We start from the raw sequence: 21,775 nt of genomic DNA, 5'->3' as shown, positions 1-21,775 counted from the left end.
GTTAAAGTCCCTAACCCGCTTCCTCCACGCCCCTCACACATGCGCTCCAGGGCCTCATTCCGGTGCCGATGACGCAGGCGCAGGAGGCTCCTCCTTCTCCGCAACTGACGCAAGGAAACTGAAATCTTTCCGTAATTCATCCCGTGTGACCTTGAGTCTTTCCTGCCGTAGAGGACCGGGGCTGACCAAACCAATGCCTGTATGTCCTTCCTGTCCCTTTCCCTTCTAACTGCTCCTACAACCGCGGGATCTGTAATCAGAGGACAGAAATCTTCAACAATAATGATGAGGCGCGTGCTCGCGGCGGGCTCCGATGCTCCGAGCAGCGGTCAGGTCGTCTCTGGTCCGGCAACACTCTCGGCGCCTCAGCGGAAGAGCGCGCTTCCGAGTAGCGGAGATCAAGCCCCGCCCCCACCCCACGTGGTTGGAGGTTTCCAGAAGCGTAGCCACCGCCGTGCGCGCAGCTCCGGGGCCTGTTGGGGTGTTTGTTCTCTGCCTCGAACCCCCTCTGTCCAGCCGCCATGATAAGCGCCAGCAGAGCCGCGGCCGCGCGTCTCGTGGGCACCGCAGCCACCCGGAGCCCCGCAGCCGCCCGTCACCAGGTGAGGAACTGCCATGCCTTCCGGTAGGGGCTCGAGGCCCCGACATGAGTGAGGCAGGCCTTGTCCTTCGGGGTCAGACTCTAGGAGAAACTTGGAACCGCGAAAGGTAACGGGTATTCGGTGGTCCGTGCTGGCCTTGGTGTGGGCTGTAGCCCTGAGCTCTGCTGAGTCACAATCCCTAGCGTTCTGGAGTCTCACCCCACCAATTCTCGACGTAGCGGTCCTTACTCCAACGTGTGGCGCGTTGGATGTTCCGGGGTTAGGTGATGGATGTAGTTTATTGGAAGGCAGAGCTATCTATGTGTCTATGTGTACATACGCTAGGTTCTGTTAAGAGTTGAAGGACAGCTCTGCTGTAAATCAAGTATGCGAGAATCTCGCTGCTATGAAGAAGCAAGGATGGGGGAGCATCTGCATTAGAAACGGAAAATTAAATTCCAACGTTCCAACTTGATTTTTTTCTTTTTTTCCTTTACTTTTTTGGGCCAGAGCCTCTTTGTAGACGAGGCTGATAGGTAAACTGGCTTTAGTACGCCTCACAGAGACCAATGTGTCTCTGCCTCCTGAGGGCTGAGATCGAAAGTGAGCACCACCACTCCTGGCTCCAACCTTAGAGACTTTTTTTTTAAACGTCTAAGATCTACTGTGGTTTATAATAATCAGAACAGTAAAAAGATTGTGGATCTTGATCTGAAATAAAAAGTATGTCACCCCGGGCGTGGTGGCGCACGCCTTTAATCCCAGCACTCCGGAGGCAGAGACAGGCGGATCGCTGTGAGTTCAAGGCCAGCCTGGCCTACAAAGCAAGTCCAGGACAGCCAAAGCTACACAGAGAAACCCTGTCTTGGAAAACCAACAAAAAAGAAAAAGTATGTCTTTGGAGAATGAGACTTGTAGTTTTCCAAAAATAATTGTTTCATAAGGCCAGTGAAAATGTCTCCTGAATGCCTTAAGTTTCTCCTTGGAGTGCGCACATAATTGGTGTGAGTTTATTTTGAGACAGGGTCTCAACTATGTAGCCTTGGCTGTTCTGGAACCTAAGCAGACCAGGCCAGACTCTAGCTTCCAAGTGTTAGGATTAAAGGAGTTTGTCATCAGCCCCAACAACTGTGAATTAATTATGAATTTTTGAGTGCTGTTTTTTTAGTCAGGTCTTAAGCAGAAGTGTCTCCTCAATGCCCTACCCTCAGGGGACAGAGGAGGCATTTGTCAACTTCCAGGCTGACTTTGAGGGAACAGTTAAATTTTTAAAAATTAATTTATTTTGTTTTTTCTTTTGTTTTTCGTGACCGGGTTTCTCTATGTAGGGTTTCTCTGTGTATGGCCTCAAACTCACAGCGATCCACCTGGCTCTGCCTCCCGAGTGCTGGGATTAAAGGTGTGCACCACTACATCTGACCAGGACACCTAATTTTTAGGCTTGTTGGTAAAGGCCAGAGTTGCTTTTAAGCATCCCACACTCAGTTTGTCACAGCAAATGCTGGTACAAGATCAGTAATGTCGAGGTTGAGCATATCCGTTGCAGTGTAATTCTTTTTGTAATTCAAGACAGTTTGATGTTGGCTTAATTTTACCTGACAGTCTGGAAAACTTATGTAACAGATGTGTAAATGTATCTATACATATTACTAAGGACTAAAGCTTACACGTGTATCTCAAAATACTAATTGGAAAAGGCCCAAGGATCCTTGTGTAGTTGATGGCTGATGCAATTTTGTTTCCCCCAGGATGGCTGGAATGGTCTTAGTCATGAAGCTTTTAGATTTGTTTCAAGAAGGGATTATGCGTGAGTATAACTTCAGTTTCTTTTAGAGCACATATCATTTGAACATAGCTGTGGTGGGCACATTTTTGTTAACAAGTAACTAACTATTCCTATCTGTAATTATTCATTTGTATTAGTGGTTTATGCAGTGTGCCACTGTTAACACCAATGGGAAACATTTCTTTATGTTGGAGACCACTGTTAAGACAACGGTTTAATCTCTTACAGATCAGAAGCAATCAAGGGTGCAGTTGTTGGTATTGATTTGGGTACTACCAACTCGTGTGTGGCAGTCATGGAGGGTAAACAAGCAAAGGTGAGCATAATGGAAAGCCTGGGGTCACTTAGGTATCCAGTCTGGCATAGGTGCTTAGGAACAACTGTAATCCCAGCAGTGTCTCTTGAGTTCACTGGGATCATGGGATCTCTGAGTTTAGGTCCAGCCTGGTCTACAAAGTGAGTTCCAGGACAGCCAGAGCCACACAGAGAGCCTCTTCAGACACAAAAAAGAATGCTGAGTCTAGTTTGGTGCTGGTTTTTCTTTTGAGACTATGTATCCTAGGCTAGCCTCAAGTGTGCAGCATTCAGTGCTAGGACTAAAGGCAGTATCTACCACTCCAAACTTCTAATTTGCATTTAAAAGCTGCTTTTGTTTTTGTGAGACTTAGGAATTAACCTAAGGTTAATTGGGTGTTGATGATGAGTGGATATAGCTTCCCAAGGAAGGACGTAAACATGTTCTCTGGGACAGAGGTGACAGTGCCATTAGAGGACTTGAAATGGCTGCTCTGTTGGGAGTCCAGTGAGACCCATGGTGTTTGGAAGCTTCTGCTGTCTAGAAGCAGGAGCGCTCACATTAAGGGTTTGTGTTTCTTGAGGTTTTTTCAGTCTCAGAATACACAGCCTTTTCTTTTGAGTTGTCAAGACATAGAACGGCTGAGATTCTACAGTTGTGTCTGTTCGCTCTTGCGCCTTCATGCTTCTTTCCCCATGGCACAACTGGGCTTTTGCAGAGGAGCCATACCCAACTTGTATGACTCTAAAAGAAGACAAGTCCTTCCTTACTCTTTCCTTTTTTGGGGGGTGGGGGTATTTCTTGTTGTTGCTTTGTTTTTGGTTTTTTGGTTTGTTTTTGAGGCAGGATTTCTCTGCAGCCCTGGCTGTCCTGGAACTTGCTCTGTAGATTATTAGGCTGGTCTTGAACTCAGAGATCCGCCTGCCTCTGCTTCCCAGAGTGCTGGGATTAAAGGTGTGCACCACCTGATCAACTCCATACTCTTAATTTATGCTGTTTAGCTTTTTTTTTGTTTCCTATTGGTCTAAAATTTTTAGCTTCCACATACTTTAACGAGATTCAGCATATTCGCAGCGGTACGGCCATAGACGTCTGTATACATTTGAAATGATATTGTGCAGCATTCATAACAGTAAAACATGCCAGTTTAGTGTATTATCCTTATCTTTTTCTTCTTGGTTCTTCAAGACAGGGTTTCTCTGTGTAACAGCTGCAGCTGTCCTGGAAATCTCTCTGTAGACTAGGCTATCCTGGAACTCAGAGATCTGCCTGCCACCCAAGTACTGGGATTAAAGGCTTGTGCCACCACTGCCCAGCTTTTCTTTCTTTCTTTCTTTTTAATTTGAGCTGTGGTTGTCCATTAAATAATGGCTACAAAGACCCAGTGGTAACTAAATGTTGTCTTTGGGAACGCAGGTCCTGGAGAACGCTGAAGGGGCCAGAACTACCCCTTCTGTAGTTGCCTTTACAGCAGATGGAGAAAGACTTGTTGGCATGCCAGCAAAGCGACAGGCTGTCACCAACCCAAACAACACATTCTATGCCACAAAGCGTCTTATTGGACGTCGGTATGATGACCCTGAAGTACAGAAAGACACGTGAGTAATATCACATGCTTTGATATGCTTCGATCAAGGTTCTGTGGACACCTTAATCACTTTTTTATGGTTGTTCCTTGGAGAAATTCACATCTACACAAAAGGAGAACTTTTTGGTTTTTTGAGACAGGGTTTCTCTGTGTAGCCCTGGCTGTCCTGGACTCACTCTGTAGACCAGGCTGTCCTGGAACTCAGAGTCTGCCTGCTTCTGCCTGGGATTAAAGGTGTGTGCCACCATTGCCAAGCTTACTTTTAAGGTTTTATTACTACTTTTTTTTTTTTTTTTTTTTTTAATGTGTGTTTGGGGTGGGGTATGTTCATTTTCACATGAGTAGAGGTCAGCATACACTTTGCAGGAGCCTATGTAGATCTGGGTCATTGAAGGTCAGGTTATTGGGTTTGGCAGTAAGAACCTTTAATGGTTCAGGTTTTTTGTTTGTTGTTGTGCACGCCTTTAATCCTAGCACTCCAGAGACAGAGGCAGGCAAATGGCTGAGTTTGAGGCGAGCCTGGTCTACAAAGTGAGTCCAGGACTACAAGAGAAACCTTGTCTCAAAAACTAAAAGAAAGAAAATAGTGACAAGATGGTGCAACAGTTAAGAGCACTGACTTCTGTAAGATCTGAGTTAGGTTCCTAGTACCCATATGGTGGCTCACAAACCATCTAACTCCAGTTCCAGGGGATCTGACACCTTCTGGCCTGTATGTACAGATACATGCAGACTAAACACTAACATAAGATTTTTAAAAACTTACCTTGGATTTTCTGTTATGTGCATCTTCTTAGGGAACTTCTTTATTGAGCTCTGGATAGAGTATGGAATTTATGAATGGAGTCATGTGTTAGACCTGGTTGGCTTCTTCCATTTACTGTAATTATTTTGCAAAGTTTTTTGTTTTTTAACAATTATTTACTTGTTTGTTAGTGTGGGAGCATCTGCATACATGTATGGGCACAAATGTGCCATGGTTCATGTGTGGAGGTCAGTTCTCTCCACTGTGTGGGTTCTGGGAGTGGAACTCAGGGCATTAGACTTGGCAGCAGGCACCTTTACCTGCTGTGCTACTTTTGTTTTTAAAGATTTATTTTATGTATATGAGTGTTCTGTTTGTATGTATACCTGCATGCCAGACAGGGCATCAGATCCCAATGGAGATGGTGTGTATTACCATGTAGTCACTGGGAATTGAACTCAGGACCTCTGCAATAGTAAACCGTGCTGTTAACCACTGAGCCATCTCTTCAGCCAGTTACTGTAATTTTTGTGGTAAAGTAATATTCTATTGTATGAACACTTTCTTAATGGATATGATCTGTGATGGCTTTGCCATGGTATGTTTCTCCAGCAAGTTTTCTTAATATAATTCTTTTTGCATTTCAGTAAGAATGTTCCCTTTAAAATTGTCCGAGCCTCCAATGGTGATGCCTGGGTTGAGGCTCATGGAAAACTCTATTCTCCAAGTCAGATTGGAGCTTTTGTGTTGATGAAGATGAAAGAGACTGCAGGTGAGTGGATTTGGTTCACATGGGAAATTTGAAGTGCTGGAGGTTTCCTCTGAGTTTATACTGATTAACTTCATGCTCTTTAGATTATGGATTCCGAAACTTTTTGTATAGAAAATTTAAGAATGACAATTTTTTTTTTTTTTCGAGACAAGGTCTCTCTGTGTAGCCTTGGCTGTCCTGGATTCGCTTTGTAGATCAGGCTGTCCTGGAACTCACAGCGATCTGCCTGCCTCTGCCTCGCAAGTGTTGGAATTAAAGGCATGCGCTTCCCTCGCCACTCCCCACCCCTCCTACCACCCCACCACCCCACCACCCCCCCAGTTTAACTTTCCTAATGATGCTTGCGCTGCTTTTTTCAGTAGGGTGCAATGTAGTGTTTGTGTTAAAAGCCAGAAAGCTACACTTTAAACTTAAGTCTAAAGGTCATTGGATGTTGTTAGTCTCAACTGAAATGCTAAAGGTGACTGGGATTTTTTTGTTTTTGTTTTTAGAGACAGGGTTTCTCTGTGTAGCCTTGGCTGTCCTAGACTCACTTTGTGTAGACCAGGCTGGCCTTGAAATCACAGTTATTCACCTGCCTCTGCCTCCCAGTTGCTGGGATTAAAGGGGTGTGCCACCACATCTGGCTTGTGACTGGGAATTTCTAACCAACACCATCTCTGCTGCTGAGCTGCACAAAAGTACTTTCCAGACTTCCAAATATTTGGGGATTGGGGGACAGTAGCACAGGGTGGCATGCATCCTGGGCTGCCTTGAGCTTCTGAGCCTACTGTTACAACCTCTTAAGTACTAACAGTAGTTAGGGTGATTGGGTTTTTGTGTGTGTGGTTTTTGTTTGTTTGTTTTTCGAGACAGGGTTTCTCTGTGTAGCCTTGGCTGTCCTAGACTCCCTTTGTAGACCTGGCTGGCCTAGAACTCACAGCGATCTACCTGCCTCTGCCTCCCAAGTGCTGGGATTAAAGGTGTGCGCCACCACTGCCTGGCTGGGTGATTTGTTTTTTGAGACCAAATTTCATACTGTAAGTCTAGGCTGTCTTTGCACTCACTTTGTAGCTAAGACTGGCCTCAAACTTGTGGTCATCTTAGCTCAGTTTTCTGAGAGCCGAGATAATGGGCATGAGCTACCTAATGCCTGCAGTTCTTGCTGTGCCCTGCTGTGTGTGTGTGTGTGTGTGTGTGTGTGTGTGTGTGTGTGTGTGTGTGTGTGTGCGCGCGCGCACACACAGGGGTGCCCGATACATTACTCAGTCTAGTGTCTTTTCTTGGAGTATTTTTCTACATCTCTGCATGCTGAGCCACAAAGGAATTAGGTGTTGTCTGTTGCTCCACAGAAGATGAGGTGTGGAGTGTTGGGCTTTATTAATATAATAATTTTGTTTTTCTGACATAGTACCATGATTGAATTTTACTCCTTAATTCTTTTCCAGAAAATTACTTAGGTCACACAGCAAAAAATGCTGTGATCACAGTCCCTGCTTATTTCAATGACTCACAGCGACAGGTAAGTTGATTAGATCTCGTTTCCCTGGGGCAGGGGGTAGGGGTTGCCTGGGTAAAAGGCTGGGAAGATACATCTATTTCTACTTCTACAGGCCACTAAGGATGCTGGCCAGATATCTGGGCTAAATGTGCTTCGAGTGATTAACGAGCCCACAGCTGCTGCTCTGGCCTACGGTCTGGACAAATCTGAAGATAAGGTGTAAGTTGATATAGTAAATATTCCTACTGAATTACAGGCTTTCAAGTAGTTTTATTACATTTTTGTATTTTATGTGGGTCCATGTATTGGTACATTTCTGCCATGGCGTGCACGTGGAGGTCAGAAGATAAAATGTACGTGCTGGCTGTTTTTCCTTTCCCCAAGATAGGTCTCAGGGCCAGTTGTCAGGCTTGGCAGCAGGTGCCCTCACCCTCTAAGGTCCTGCTTTCATTCTTTTCGTGGTGTTTTGTTTTTCAAGATAAGGTTTTTCTGTAGCCTTGGCTGTCCTGGACTTACTTTGTAGACCAGGCTGGCCTTCCAACTCACAGAGATCCACCTGCCTCTGCCTACTTGGTGCTGGGTTTAAAGGCGTGGGCCACTTAAGCCAGGCTCTAAGATAGGGTTTCTTAGGTTGCTCTGGCTGTCCTAGAACTTTCTTCACTGGGATTAAAGGTGCATACCACCACCTCCCTGAACTGTACACTAAGTTATAACAGCTATGAGATTTATCCAGTATAGCATTTCCATTTTGAAGAGTTAAAGCATTGTGCTTAGACTAAAAATGTGATTCCTTTATTCTCTCCAAATCTGTATGAGTGTTCTATGTCATTATTCAAGATCATTTTACTGTTTACCTTAGACCCTTGGTAAAATTTTTTGTTATATGTTGATACTTTGGAAAACAAGGTTTGTTACTTGTCTCTGTGTTATATGTTCCTGGTGGGCTATATATGTAACAGACATGTCACTTAGGTGGTTATTAGATTTCAAATTTGTTAAATATCTTAGGAAAATAGATAAGTAATCTTTGAATGTTGAGTTCAGTCCTTTTTCATAGGTTTTGTTTCTTGAGGCTTAATTTTTTTTTTCTTTCTTTCTAGCATTGCTGTGTATGATTTAGGTGGTGGAACCTTTGATATTTCTATCCTGGAAATTCAGAAAGGAGTGTTTGAGGTGAAATCCACCAATGGGGACACTTTCTTAGGAGGTGAAGACTTTGACCAAGCTTTGTTAAGGCACATTGTCAAGGAGTTCAAGAGGGAGGTTAGTTACCATTGTGGTTAATGTATAGGCATTAAGTTATTGAGAATGTTTTTGTTGTTGTTGAGGTTGCTCTTTGTTGTTAATAGTTTTCCTGTACTAAGGAAATTAATTGCATTTCAGGTTTATGGGTAAACTAAACCATTTTAGTTATATATATATATATGTATAGCCTTAGATTGGGAACAAAAGACCAAGTGACCTTGGTTACAATACTGGAGAACAATACTTTTAGGAACTCTGAAAAGGGAGACCTTGAGCTTGGAAGAGCTGATGGGAGTTTGTTCAGTTTACTGACATACATAACTTATTCATACTTGGTTATTTTCTATCTCTAAAGGTGATCATCTTGTGTTTCTTTATAAAGGGATGTCCCCTTCATAAGGAAACAAAATATATTGTGTGCTGCTACTGCAATTCCTGTATTAATTGTCTCTCTCGTCCTATTGTGTAGACGGGGGTTGATTTGACCAAAGACAACATGGCACTTCAGAGGGTTCGGGAAGCTGCTGAGAAGGCTAAATGTGAACTCTCCTCATCTGTGCAGGTGAGGCGTGGACAAATGCCAGTGGTTCTGGTGGATATGTTTACCCTGAGCTTATTTGAATAGCGTATTCTAATTTAATAATGTCAGTATAGCCTCTTTAGTTTTCCATTTACTTGGCCTGGAGCAAAGGAACAATATGTTGCTCTGTTCTTTTTAACGAATGAAGTAAATTTTTTTTGTTTGTTTGTTTTGTTTTTTTGTTTTTTTGAGACAGGGTTTCTCTGGGTAGCCTTGGCTGTCCTGGACTCACTTTGTAGACCAGGCTGGCCTCAAACTCACAGCGATCCACCTGCCTCTGCCTCCCGAGTGCTGGGATTAAAGGCGTGCGCCACCACGCCCGGCCTGAATGAAGTAAATTTTTATGATGAATGTCTTTTGCCTGAATGTGTCTGTACTACATGTGTGCTTGGTTCCTGTGGAGATATGAACAGGGTGTCAGAACCTCTGGAACTGCCGTGTCTGTGTTGGACATTGAACCTGAATCCTTAGTTCTCTGAACCACTGAGCCATCTCCATCCCTGAGCTAAACTTTTCCCCCCCAAGATAGGGTTTCTCTGTGTAGTCCTGGACTTCCCTCTGTAGACCAGGCTGGCCTCGAACTTGGTGATCCATCTGCCTCTTCCTCCATGAGTGCTGAGATTAAAAGTGTGTCACTATGCCTGGCTAAGCCTCCCCCCCCCCCCCTTCCTTTTTTTTTTTTTTTTTTTTTTTTTTTTTTTTTTTTTTTGAGACAGGGTTTCTCTGTGTAGCCATGGCTGTCCTGGATTCACATTGTAGACCAGGCTGACCATGAACTCAAAGTGATCCGCCTGCCTCTGCCTCCCAAGTGCTGGGGATTAAAAGCGTGACCTCCCCGCCCAACTTTTTTTTTTTTTAAGATTTATTTATTATGTATACAATGTTCTGCCTGCATGTAGACTTGCATGCCAGAAGAGGACATTAGATCACATTATAGATGGTTGTGAGCCACCATGTGGTTGCTGAGAATTGAACTCAGGACCTCTGGAAGAACAGTCAGTGCTTTTAACCTCTGAGCCATCTGTCCAGCCCCAGCTAAATATTTTTAATAGATTATTATACTAGAGCCAAAGAACAATCATGTTTCTATTTGAATGACACTGGATACACTTGTTTTTTTAAGCTAAACATACTGGTTTTCTTCTTCCTTCCTCCTCTCCTGCCCCCCTCCCCCCTTCTTTTTTACCTCCCAGTGCTGAGATTAAAGCCATATATCACCACAAACAGCAAGTTGAGGATTTTAGGGTGGGAGAAGACAGAGGAATTTAGCATGGATATATTACGAGATTGAGAACGTTTTTGTTTTATGTACATGGATTTTTATGTAAAATTATTTTTATGTACGCAGAGAGGATGGGAGAGAGGATACCAGTAGAAGCTAGAAGAGAGCACCAGACTCCCCAGAACTGGAACTATAGGCAGTCCTTAGGGCTACCCAGTGTCGGTGCTAGAACTATAGGCAGTCCTTAGGGCTACCCAGTGTCGGTGCTAGAAACCAGTCTCTGATCCTCTGCAAGAACAAACATTCTTTTGGATTTTTGAAACTGGCTTTCTCTGTGTAGCCTTGGCTCGCTCACTATATGGTTCTTAAAGATCTTTTCTACCACTGTGCTTTTCAGTGTGTCTGCCCCAGTCTTGATTGATAGTATGTATAGATCCTATTAAAATAGATTCTGTGGTATATATTACTACTTAGGAAATAAGGGTTCATAATGCTGAACACTTGCTTTCCAAGTTCTGTCCTAGGATATGGTCTTAATTTCAGTTGAAGTATCAAAGTACCAATTTGGCTCCCTGCTGACATGTAGTTTCTGTGTAGACTGATATCAACTTGCCATATCTTACAATGGATGCTTCTGGACCCAAGCATTTGAATATGAAGCTGACTCGAGCTCAGTTTGAAGGCATTGTTACAGATCTAATAAAGAGAACTATTGCTCCATGCCAGAAAGCCATGCAAGATGCAGAAGTCAGCAAGAGTGACATAGGAGAAGTGATTCTAGTTGGTGGCATGACAAGGATGCCCAAGGTATGGACTCAGTGGTATTCCTCATGGAGGTGGGTGGGGCACATGACTCAATACATAATCGATGCTTGGGATAAATTAGTTATGTTGTGTACTAGTGTTACATTAAAGGGGGATGAGACCAGCTTCACTAAAGCGTGCTTTTAGTTGGCTGTGGTGGCTTTGAGTACAGAGTGACACCTGCCCCCCTTGAAAAGTTTTTTTAGTTTGAATTAAAAGATACAAGAGAAAGTAGCAGGGAGAATCCTAAACCCAGTCTCATAAAGACAATGCCACGCCTTGATGGTAGCCAGTCCCATTTCTTCCTAGTATAGTACTTGGGGTTCTGTTTCTTCAACAAAAATTTGTGCAGTGATGCATTTTATTAATCAACACATCATTCTGAAAACAGATGTGTAGAGAAGTAATAACTGAGCACAGACTTGTTGAAGGTACAGTTGCTTTTTGGTAGTTGGATAGAATTGTCTTGGGCCCAAGTCAATAATGCATTTATTACTTTTGGTAGTGTTTTGTGTGAGGTGTGTGGTTTTGTTTCTCTGTTGAAACACCTGAATATTCGAAAATGAGTTCAGAATAAATGTAGACCTAGGATTCTGCTTTAAGAGGACACATTAATGTTAACAAATTCTCCAAGATGCTGTGCACTTTTGTTCTAATATATAGGATGGAAAACTATCCCTTATTTCAGCCACAGAATCATATTACTATTTCCTTCAAAAAGGTCTTCAAATAATTGTGTAAAATATGTAGACTGTACTTTATATTTATAGCCTTTTGTTTTGTGCCTTGTCTTTTAAATGATTAATGTCCTCTGGGAAGCCAGATAATTGAAATACATTGTTAGGTGGACAGTGAATGAAATGACCTGAAGTTGTCAAACATGAACACATGGAAGCATTCTTGGAACAGAATCCATTGGAATATACTTGCTGGCATTTGCTCTGGGTGTTGGCTAACAGGTTCTTTCTCCCGGATGCTTAGGTTCAGCAGACTGTGCAAGATCTTTTTGGCAGAGCCCCAAGTAAAGCTGTTAATCCTGATGAGGCTGTAGCCATTGGAGCTGCCATTCAGGGAGGTGTGTTGGCTGGTGATGTCACAGATGTGCTACTCCTGGATGTCACTCCTCTCTCTCTGGGTATTGAGACTCTGGGAGGTGTCTTTACCAAACTTATTAATAGGAACACCACCATTCCAACCAAAAAGAGCCAGGTAAGAGCTATCCTTTCCCTCTGCCTCTTAACAGGAGCTTTAAGTTCTATGAGTGATGTGCTTCTAGCCACTTTATGAACTTAATGTTTAAATCATTGTTTCTAAATCCATAAGACAGCCAAGAGACAACTAGGTTTTAATTCACATTTCATGCATTCAGTCTAGAAGATGGAATCAGAGCTAAGTGGACAAAAAGTGAGATAAAGAAAAGGCCTGGAAAATGGACAAAGTATAAAAAGCACTCCCCATTGGGGACCCCAGGTTGTAAGAAGGATGGCCCCAGGATATCTCCTGGGAGTCTGTCTCTGGAACGGGGCTTCTTGTGAATTCAGAGGCTGCTTTGGAGTGGCTTAGTCATACTTTTTCACCAAATGGGTGTTTTTGGTCCCTTTGTTAAGACAGGAGAGAGTTCCTCTTCCTGAGGGCAGGTAAACTGGCTTCTGGAAAGGAGTGGACTCAAGACCTCTGTCCAGAAAAGTCTTACAGTAAAGATAATGCAGTTTCCTAAGAAGGCTGTTGTCATTTGCGACCAAAGACCTTGTAGTCTGTTATCAAAAGGAAATGAAGGCCTGGCTAGGGACAAGGGGCTCAGTTTGATTTCAGGGTGAATGATAGGCTGCAGTGAGAACTACCAAGCAGAGATGTGTGGGCATGGCCTTACATAAAGAGTTACTTCTTGAGGCTGGTGGACCATCTTAGCACTTAAAGTTGAGGCATGAAAATTGAATTTGAAAACTGCCTGGGCCATGGAGTGTGACAATGTCTCCACAGTTGTTTTATTCTAAGCTCATTCAGTCTCCAGTTTTTCTAGGAAACTCTAGCTTTGCTATTTGTGCAGCAATATGAAGGAAAGTGTGTGGTGACGTCTAATTACTGAGCACATTGCCTGTCTTATCCTATTTCCGTACACTGCAAACCAAAAGCCATATTACCAAGTAAGTTTTCTTCCCCAGGTGTTTTCTACCGCTGCTGATGGACAAACTCAAGTGGAGATTAAAGTGTGCCAGGGAGAACGAGAGATGGCTGGGGACAACAAACTGTTAGGACAGTTTACTTTGGTGGGTATTTTGGGTCTGAATATCATGGTTTTTGGTCTTACAGCTTGCAAAGATGACAGTATTTTAACCTCACTAAACTGCTGACATACAGGTATACTGTGTTATTTTTGAGATTAAATTTTTATAGGTTAATTTTGACCCCATGGTTTCAGTTTTTATCTGAAAGTGCTTTGTTTTTAGAACTTTAAATTTATAAAAGCCTGGGAAATGTTCAAACTAAGAAGTAATGCTAACTCAAATTAGTTGTATCATGAGTTCTCATCTCAAAAACACTTGATAGCTACTGTTTTGGGTCAAGATTGCTACAGTAGAGGGGTTTCCTCAGTTACTATGTAAACTCTGGACACATATTGCCAACAAGGTTATTGACTCCTTGAAGCCTAGTTGATTTTAGGAAGCATTATAACAATCATCAGTTAAAATCTCAAGCTTCACTCAATATTGAGTAAAGATACCATTTGTTTTAGGAAGCAGTGTTTGGAAATGGGAGCTCACATTCCACTGAAAGGAGCTCACTCTTGATATTTATTCCAGATTGGAATTCCCCCAGCCCCTCGTGGAGTCCCTCAGATTGAAGTTACATTTGACATTGATGCCAATGGGATCGTGCATGTTTCCGCCAAAGATAAAGGAACAGGGCGAGAGCAGCAGAGTAAGTATAGAATGTATAATGACTCCTGAGGCTGAGGACCTTAGTCCAGCAGAGAGTGCCTTCCTCACATATGTGATGCCCTGGGTTTGGTTACCATCAACAAAAAAGTAAGGTGGCCATTATTAGGAAATACATCCCCTCTCCCTTTGTATGCTGCTTCTCCCCTAGGGCAGGTTGTTAACCACACTGCCCTTTTCCAGGTATCAGTGATAGCTGCCTCTAAACATTTTAATTTCTGTGTATGGGTGTTTCCTTGCTTGCATTTTTTGTACCTCATGCTCGTCTGGTCCCTTTGGAGGTTAGAGCAGGAAGACACCAGATTCCCTGGAACTGCAGTTGTGAGCTGCCATGTGGGTGCTGGGAATCTTAAACCTAGGTTCTCATTTGGAACTAGTGCTACTGCTTTTTTTGTTTTGTTTTATGAGACAGGGTTTCTCTATGTTAGATTGGCTGTCCTGGACTCGCTTTGTAGTCCAGGCTCGCCTCGAAATGAAAGCAGTCTGCCTCCCGAGTGTTAGGACTAAAGGCATGTGCCACCACACCCAGTAGAACAAGAGCTTTTAAACCATGGAGCCAGGGTGTCGGCCATAACTTTATTTTATTTTAAATCTTACACTTGCAGAGATGCATTTCTAGGCTTTTGTTTTGTTTTGTTTTGAGGCAGGTTCTCACTTTGTATCCCTGGTTGGCCTGGAACTTGCTGGCCTCAAACCCTAAGATCTGTCTGCCTCTTCCTTCCAAATGATGGGGGACATATCTCTGATTTTATTTTATTTTTTTAAATCCCAGATGCCAAAATATCCAGGCATTTGGGGTTTTGTTTTTTTAAAGATTTTTTATTTAAGTATACAGTGTTTCGCTTTCATGTATACCTGTACACCAGAAGAGGGCATCAGATCGCATTTTAGATGGTTGTGAGCCACCATGTGGTTGCTGGGAATTGAACTCAGGACCTTTGGAAGAGCAGTCAGTGCTCTTAATCTCTGAGCCATCTCTCTGGCCTCATATCTCTGATTTTTAAAATAATATCATTATGAAGGGGCAAACAGGCAATCCCGACCTTGTGTATTGCTGAAGTTTCAGTTGTTGGGAGACAGACCACTTGATATTTGTATGCAATTTACTTGATTAATGTTAATAATTTGAATCATTCAGATTACCATAAATAGTGTTAGTCTGTAGCCATGCTGGCCTTGAACTCTGATCTGCCTGCTTCCAGAGTGCTGAGATTAAAGGTGTGCACCACCGTGCCTAATGTACTGTTATTTCTCAATGTGGTAAAGAGAACTAAAGAGATGCTGCTTCTTTTTTAAACTACAGTTGTAATCCAGTCTTCTGGTGGATTAAGCAAAGATGATATTGAAAATATGGTTAAGAATGCAGAGAAGTATGCTGAGGAAGACCGGAGAAAGAAGGTGATTACTTTTGCTCAACACCTTAAAGCTGAGAGTAGAGTTGGGCAGTCTTAAGTTTCTGATTTCTCATCTCCTAATCTGTCCATCCTTCCCTTAATTACAATTTGTTTAGAATGTCTTTTGTCTAGTGTGAGATTAAGCCATGTAGTCAAGATGACTTGAGACAGCCCTCCCACTTCTCAACCTCCTTAGTACCCTAGATAAAGGGCATATTCTTGCCCCTTGGAATATTCTTCTAGTGTCCACTATCAAAATTCCCAAGTCACAAAAGTCAGCTCAACTTCCTCATTGATGACTGTACAGTCATTATTCTTAGGTCCATTTAGCTTTAATGTTAGCCGAGTGGCTAGTAACTTTTTTGTTTTTGTTTTTCCAAGACAGGATTTCTGTGTGTAGCCTTGGCTGTCCTGGCCTCATATTATAAACCAGGCTGGTCGCAAACTCACAGAGGTCCGCCTGCCTCTGCCTCCGCCTCCCGAGTGCGGGGATTAAAGGTGTGCACCGCCACACCCGCTGGCTAGCAACTTCTTATCTCACTTGTTATAGAAATTAATGAAACTGGGTGATTGCAAAGTTACTTATGTTAAAGTAATAATTTCTCTAAGGAACGTGTTGAAGCAGTTAATATGGCTGAAGGAATTATTCATGACACAGAAACCAAGATGGAAGAATTCAAGGATCAGTTGCCTGCTGATGAGGTAACAATTCAAGAGAATTTTTCCTTGGGTTTGATAGTGATTGGGTTTCTTAGAAATATGAATAAGAGGTGGAAGTGGGGAGGCAAAAAAATATTTAGAAATCTGAATAGTACACAACATGTATTGAGATAGAAAACCTAAAAAAGAACTTGAATTTTTTTTGGTTTTGCCTTTTCCAGTGCAACAAGCTAAAGGAAGAGATTTCCAAAATGAGAGAACTCCTTGCTCGAAAGGACAGTGAAACAGGAGAAAACATTAGGCAAGCAGCATCTTCCCTTCAGCAGGCATCATTGAAACTCTTCGAAATGGCATATAAAAAGGTACAAGGGCTGGAGGGGTATGTTGGGCTTAAGTATAGAAGTGAGAATATTGGGAATAAACTGTCACAGGGAAAGGCATAGGGAATACTAGTGGTATGTAAGGTAGGGGAGGGAACAAGGTATGCATGATAGACGGAGGCATGTTGAACACAGCAAAATGGTGTGGCTAATGTGACATTTGAGTGATTCTCAAATATTTTCTCAACAGATGGCATCTGAACGGGAAGGTTCTGGAAGTTCTGGCACTGGGGAACAGAAAGAAGATCAGAAGGAGGAGAAACAGTAACAGTGGCAGTGCATTATGGAGCCACAAGGACAACATACTATGAAGCTTGGGAGTAAAGGAACTTCCTGAGCAGAAAAGGGGCAGTCTTCTTACTGTGTTTTTGCAGTATTCCATATATATAATTTCCTTAATAAATATAGTGACAATTAGCTAACTCATTAAGTGGGCAATAAATTCAGCAGTAGCAGGTTCATATTATTCTGTCACTAGCCTGTTATTTTCAGCTGCATGTAAAGGGTTGGGGCAGGGCTCTATACCAATTGTTATTAAGGTATATCTGGTTTATACTGAAGTGGCCATGTTTTCAAGGTGGGAAGCCCATTTCACATGCAATGGAGGCGGTCTATCATGGACCTTTAATTGAGACTCTTAAGTAGATCCTTGTTGGCCAAGGGCACTGCTATAAAGAATGACTTATGTGTATGTATATTTGTTCCTTCAACTGAGGCCTTTCAAGATAGCTACCTGTGCCATGGTATATAGGTACAGAAGCTAGGCCAATGGAAACTGTTATCCATAGCTTAAAGAGATACAGAAGAGTAATGAAGCCTGTCATGGGCCTAAGGCTACCCTCTTAGCCATTCTCTGGCATTTATATCCTTGATGATTGTTTTTTCCATCCAGTCTGGATTTTTTTTTTTTTTTTTTAAAGAAATAAAATTCTAAGCCGGGTGGTGGTGGCACACACCTTTAATTCCAGCACTCGGGAGGCAGAGGCAGGTAGATCTGAAGTTCAAGACCAGCCTGGTCTAGAGGGAGTTCTAGTATAGCCAGGACTACACAGAAACCCTGTCTCAAAAATAAAATAAAATTCTGAAAGCATCTTGTTCTCCTTTGTGGATGGTGATATCTTCAGGACTCTGACTTTTTGCAGGATTTTCTAACATTGGCTAAAAGGTTGAACAAATTTAATATGAGTCAGTTGTGGTGGCGGACACTGTTAATCCCAGCAGTCTGGAGGCAGAGGCAGGCAGATGTGAGTTCAAAGCCAGCCTGGTCTACAGAGCTAGTCTAGGACAGCCAAGGCTACATACACAAACTGAAGATGTGGAGGGACTAATATAAAATGTTGGCATGTGAAAAAGAAAAAAAAAATGTTGGCATGTGTGCTGGATGTGGAAGCATACTCAGGAAGCAGTTAGAAGCCAGGTAGGGCCAAATAGACTGTCTCAATAAGGTACAGGTGTAAAATCTAAAAAGGTTTTTGCTTGAGCAAAATCACAAGCAGGATTTGTTTAAAGAAAATAGTTATGAAGCTAGCTGTTGTGGCACACACCTTTAATCCCAGCACTTGGAGGCAGAGGCAGGCAGATTGCTGTGAGTTAAGAGGCCAGCCTGGTCTACAAAGCGAGTCCAGGACAGTCAAGGTTAACAGAGACCCTGTCTGGGGGTATGTGGGGGGGAGGAATAATAAAACAGTTATGTAATGTTGGGTTTCAGTGACAGGTGCCCAAAACTGTTGCCATTTTTCCATCCTTGGTGTATCAGGAGGACCACTTTGCACAGCCCTCTTATTGTGACTGCTGATGCTCTGGAACTGTGGGAGGCTGTTGTGAGCACCTACACTGGTGCAAGTTGAGCTTTATACAAACCTCTTTATTTTTTGAGACAGGCTCTCAACTATATAGAGTGCTGGGCTTAAAGGGGCGTGCCACAACCAAGCCCATGTGAACTCAAAAACATTTTGAGACTGGGATAATATATTAGGGTTTCCAAGTTAGAGAAATAACAGGACACACAGCTACTTGCTGCAAGAAATTAGCTCATTTCTCACAAATCACTGTTAGTTGCAGACAGCTTAAGTGTTTCAGTCCAACAAATACTGCAATTTCTATGTTCTGCTTGAGCCTTTAGGTTTTGAATGACGCTCATTGGAAAGCAAACTTTTTGTTTTTTAAAGATTCATTCATATATATATATAGACACACACAGTGCTTTCCCTGCATGCACACCAGAAGAGGGCACCACCAGGTCTCATTACCGATGCTTGTGAGCCACCATGTGGTTGCTGGGAATTCAACTCAGGGCCTTTGGAAGAGCAGACAGTGCTCTTAATCTCTGAGCCATCTCTCCAGCCCCCACACTTGTTTTTAGAAACAGGGTTTCTATGCGTAGCATTGGTTGGCCTGGACTCTTTGTAGACCAGGATGACCTCAAAGTCAGTGACCCACTTGCCTCTGCCTCCCAAGTGCTGAGGTTAAAGGTGCGTGCCCCCAAACCTGGCTTTGAAAGCAAACCTTTGTTGTTTTCTGTTTTTTGATTTTTTCAAAGTGACTATTGCTGTGTACACAGAATTGATGCCACTTGTATTTACAGTTTGTGGGAGTCTTATCGCATCAAGCCAACAGATGAATTCTATCAGAATCAGGCAGAATTTAGCATCCTTATTCTTTTGTTCCTCTCAAGATGCTTGTGGACAGCAACAGCTTTCTTAATCAAATGGTAGAGACCTACCAGATCTGGGGCAAGGCCTCTAGACTTGATTCTCAGGGTTTTGTTACTAGTCACAAAGTGGGCCTGTGCCACAACATGTGAGTCCCGCAGGGTCACACCTTTCAGGGAGGGGGTCAGGCCTTTCTTGGCCAGTTTGTAAATCTGTTCCTTCATGTGAACTTCAGCCACGTGGGAAAGCTGAGACAGGCCCATCCCAAGAGCGCATGGGAGTTAGTTCTCTCCATGATGTGGATTTCCAGGGAAGGAATTCAGTGCTGGTAGCAAGAACCTGACCTCACTGACAACCATCTTGCTGGATTAGTCTAGGTTTTAGTTTTACACTACTGATATGTGACTCAGCCCTTTCCCACAGCAATCAGGTGGCACACACTGTTCAAAGCTTTTGGCAATGCACATAGAGGAAAGATGGGGGCTGGAGAGATGGCTCAGTGGTTAAGAGCACTGCCTGCTCTTCCAAAGGAACCAGGTTCAATTCCCAGCACCCACGTGGCAGCTCACAACTATCTGTAACTCCAAGATCTGACACCCTCACACAAATGCACATAAATTAAAAAAAAAAAAAAAAAAAAAAGACCCAGGAAAGAGGCTTTCATTTCATACTGTTTACATTCAACGTATGCAGCCAAATGCCTAAGCTTTCTTCCATTCTAGACACTAGCTGGAGTTAGCACTAGATCCCACAAGTGCAGTGCAGTCTCTAGGCTACCCCAACTTTGGATGCCCATTAACATCCAAAGTTCCAGGTTGAGACCTGGCCATCTGACAAACTGGGGAATCTTCTCACTGGGTTTGCTTAATGGAGTGGCTCACAAAATTCAAGGAAACACCTTATCCACTTTAAAGGATATTACAAAAGATACAGAATAACACCCGATGAAACATGGAATAAGGGCTAGGAGGATTCTTTGTTTTGGCTTTTCATGACAGGGTTTCTCTGTGTAGCTGTGGCTGTCATGAACTAGCTTTTGTAGACCCGGCTGGTTCAGAAATCAAAAGAGAGCTCCCTGACTCTGGCTCCCCGAGTGCCGGGATTATAGGCATGCACCACTGCATCTGGCTCTAGTCCTGGGCCGCCCTCGACTTGGGTCTCTTCTTGTCCTTCCAGATACTGCAGAAGAATCCACCTTTCAAATGCTAGGCTCGGCTTAAAAGATCTCAGTGACCTCTTCTGCTACTACTGCAGCACACTGCCTTTTCTGTAGCTCGTCAAGGATGTCCGGCCCCCTCTGACAAATGTACTCATTCTCCACACCTCACTACAGAATTAGATTTCTTGTCATACACTCTCAGAGCATCTTAAATATCCGTGTTTGTTTTTTGGTTTTTCGAGACAGGGCTTCTCTGTGTAGCAGTGCCCCTGGCTATCCTGAACTCACTTTGTAGATCCACCTGCCTCTGCCTCCCGAGTGCTGGGATTAAAGATTTGCACCACCATGCCCAGCTTCGTGCAATTACTTTACCATACAAAATATAAAAATAAAAATCAGGCGGGTGTGGTGGCGCACGCCTTTAATCCCAGTAGAGGCAGGTGGATCGCTGTGAGTTCGAGACCAGCCTGATCTACAGAGTGAGTCCAGGACAGCCAAGACTAACAGAGAGAGACCCTGTCTTGTAAAACGAAACGAAACAAAAAAATCAGCTGGGTTGAATGGTTCACACCTGTAATCCCATCGATCGGAAGGTTGAGCCATGAGTTATTGCCTGGAGTTTGAGGCCAGCCTAAAGATCCTGTCTCAAACAAACTAAACTATAAAAATTACGAACGACTATAAGCTAGACTGTGAACTCCATCAGTGTTACATTATGTATTCGGTTCACTTAAAACAAGATCTAGTACTTGCTCCGAGGTCCCACACAAGTGAAGCGAAGGACAGATGGAAAGCTTAACTCAAAAGTTCTAACGCTTTCAACATTCTCCCACCTCCACACTCAACAGTTAAAAACAAAACACGCATGCTCTAAAGTACCTTGGGTCTCCAACCTCAGGCAACTCCAGCATCCCTCAACCCCCGAAGTCCCAAGTCCCAAATGAACCCATACTAGCTAGCACTGAATCCTCCTTTGTCCCCTGCGCCGCTCGGAGCAGCTCCAGCCTCAGCGAAGTTCCCTGATCTCTACCTAGCGGTCAGGATTCTGAACTTTTGTTTGCGAAGCCGTGATGCACACAGGCCACCAAACTCCGTCAGAGATAAAGCTGAACCGCGTTGAGACCTTTCCTCCAAGCTTCTCAAACACTATTGACCGCACGCACGCACGTACGTACGTACGTGTCCAAGAAGCTATACTTTGCGTTGCAGAGCTCCAGACTAAGGGGGGGGAAGAACGAAAGACAACGACCACTCTGTCTCCCTTTAAGAGCAACCCCCCATTTCACCCGTAGAAGCCGAGAAAATGCTCGCGAGAGCCTCCGAATTCCACTCGCTTCCTCCTCTAGAATAGCCGGGCCGGAAGGAAGACGGTACCTCCCACTCCGGCCTATACCTCACAAGGCAGCGCGGACGCAGAGGCAGCCAATCAGATCGCTTCTTGTAAGCAGAGGCGCGGAGAGCCAATGGGAAGTCGCGGCGCGCGCACAGCCTCTCCTC

At 43.5% G+C, this 21,775-nt stretch overlaps 1 protein-coding gene and 1 non-coding gene across 2 annotated transcripts; both read left to right on the top strand.

Annotated features, from left to right (window-relative positions):
• Positions 1-414: 414 nt before the first annotated feature.
• Hspa9 (heat shock protein family A (Hsp70) member 9) lies at positions 415-17,381 on the top strand. The gene is made up of 17 exons (XM_051163064.1): positions 415-602; positions 2,330-2,388; positions 2,596-2,683; positions 4,079-4,260; positions 5,643-5,767; positions 7,195-7,268; positions 7,360-7,466; positions 8,348-8,510; positions 8,962-9,054; positions 10,892-11,101; positions 12,080-12,307; positions 13,261-13,365; positions 13,900-14,017; positions 15,338-15,432; positions 16,038-16,130; positions 16,310-16,450; positions 16,659-17,381. Exons 1-17 carry the CDS (start codon positions 522-524, stop codon positions 16,734-16,736), a joined length of 2,040 nt encoding a protein of 679 aa, XP_051019021.1. The 5' UTR covers positions 415-521; the 3' UTR covers positions 16,737-17,381.
• Positions 11,445-11,517, top strand: LOC127204878 (small nucleolar RNA SNORD63). The gene has a single exon (XR_007832563.1). It is a non-coding gene; the product is annotated as a small nucleolar RNA SNORD63 (small nucleolar RNA).
• Positions 17,382-21,775: the final 4,394 nt, after the last annotated feature.

This window comes from Acomys russatus, chromosome 20, assembly GCF_903995435.1.
Source record: "Acomys russatus chromosome 20, mAcoRus1.1, whole genome shotgun sequence".
In the NCBI taxonomy this organism is placed as follows: Eukaryota; Metazoa; Chordata; class Mammalia; order Rodentia; family Muridae; genus Acomys; species Acomys russatus.
This window is presented reverse-complemented; position numbering and strand designations above follow the sequence as displayed.